General features: G+C 41.4%; 1 protein-coding gene across 1 annotated transcript; it reads left to right on the top strand.

Moving 5' to 3' along the window:
• Positions 1 to 698: 698 nt before the first annotated feature.
• Positions 699 to 1,143, top strand: LOC118565636 (histone H2B 1/2). Its single transcript, XM_036146069.1, has one exon. It carries the CDS (start codon positions 719 to 721, stop codon positions 1,091 to 1,093), a length of 375 nt encoding a protein of 124 aa, XP_036001962.1. The 5' UTR covers positions 699 to 718; the 3' UTR covers positions 1,094 to 1,143.
• The last annotated feature ends 216 nt before the right edge of the window (positions 1,144 to 1,359 follow it).

The following is a 1,359-nucleotide window of genomic DNA, read 5'->3' as shown; positions in this document are numbered from 1 at the left end:
AATGTTAAAATGCCCCACTATAATGACTAGAGTTCTGAGAACTGATCTAAGAACAGAGTAAGGGTCTGGTCGACGATACAAAAACACAAACAGTGGTTTTATTGTTTTGCAGTTTGAATGAATGAAACTAATGGTAATATTGATTGGTTTGGGACTAATTAATAAATCAGTTTGAAAGCTGGTCTCTACTCCTTGTCCCGTGTAGCTATTCTTGAGAAAAAGTAGCTTTTTTCGTGTCACAGAATAAAACACCGTAAAGAAATACATAATACCTGAATAAGCATTTAAGTCAGCACATAAATAAATATTGAAGTGAATAACTAAATGACAAAATAAGCTATATATATATATATATATATATATATGTATATGTGTGTGTGTATAATTTGATTTCATTGAGACATTTACTACTTATTTATGAAATATTCATTTATGCTTTATTAATAACAGTATTTATTCAAGAAAACTGTACTGCATACAGTAAGGCTGTGAACAAAGAGGAGCCATGAGGGCTTCCCGCTTCTTTCCCTCTCACTTTGCGCCAAAATTTCAAAAATAATCACGTGGTTTCCTTTCAAAGACTCACAGTTTGAACCAACTGAGCGACTGAGCCAATCAGAGCCAGGGAACAGCACATGACCATTTGCATGCTGGCTGTATAAGAGCAGCCTCAGCCTCCACAGCAGCTCATTCGTTGCTGACATCTCAGTGAGGAAACATGCCTGAACCCGCCAAGTCTGCGCCCAAGAAGGGCTCCAAGAAAGCGGTGACCAAGACCGCCGGCAAAGGAGGCAAGAAGAAGAGAAAGACCAGGAAGGAGAGCTACGCCATCTACGTGTACAAGGTGCTGAAGCAGGTCCATCCCGACACGGGCATCTCGTCCAAGGCCATGAGCATCATGAACTCGTTCGTCAACGACATCTTTGAGCGCATCGCCTCCGAGGCGTCGCGTCTGGCTCACTACAACAAGCGCTCCACCATCACCTCCAGGGAGATCCAGACCGCTGTGCGCCTCCTGCTGCCCGGTGAGCTGGCCAAGCACGCCGTGTCTGAGGGCACCAAGGCCGTCACCAAGTACACCAGCTCCAAGTAAACGAGTTGTTTACTAGCTACACAACAAAGGCCCTTTTCAGGGCCACCCACTACTACTAGAGAGCAATGGTTTTACCTAGATTACTATATTTAATTTTATTGCACTACCTTGGGGAAGAATTTACAGTAACCTAGAAAATTGTGAGCTAGTGATTTGAAGATTATCAAAGATAATGAGAATAAGATGGTCAAAGCAATGCTCCAGCTTCATTATCAAACTTCATTTTTTTTCTATTTTAATTTTTTTTTTTTTATTACAAAAGGTCC

The sequence above is a fragment of the Fundulus heteroclitus genome, chromosome 14, assembly GCF_011125445.2.
Source record: "Fundulus heteroclitus isolate FHET01 chromosome 14, MU-UCD_Fhet_4.1, whole genome shotgun sequence".
Classification (NCBI taxonomy): Eukaryota; Metazoa; Chordata; class Actinopteri; order Cyprinodontiformes; family Fundulidae; genus Fundulus; species Fundulus heteroclitus.
The sequence above is the reverse complement of the archived record's forward strand: the minus strand, read 5'-3'. Positions and strand labels throughout refer to the sequence as shown.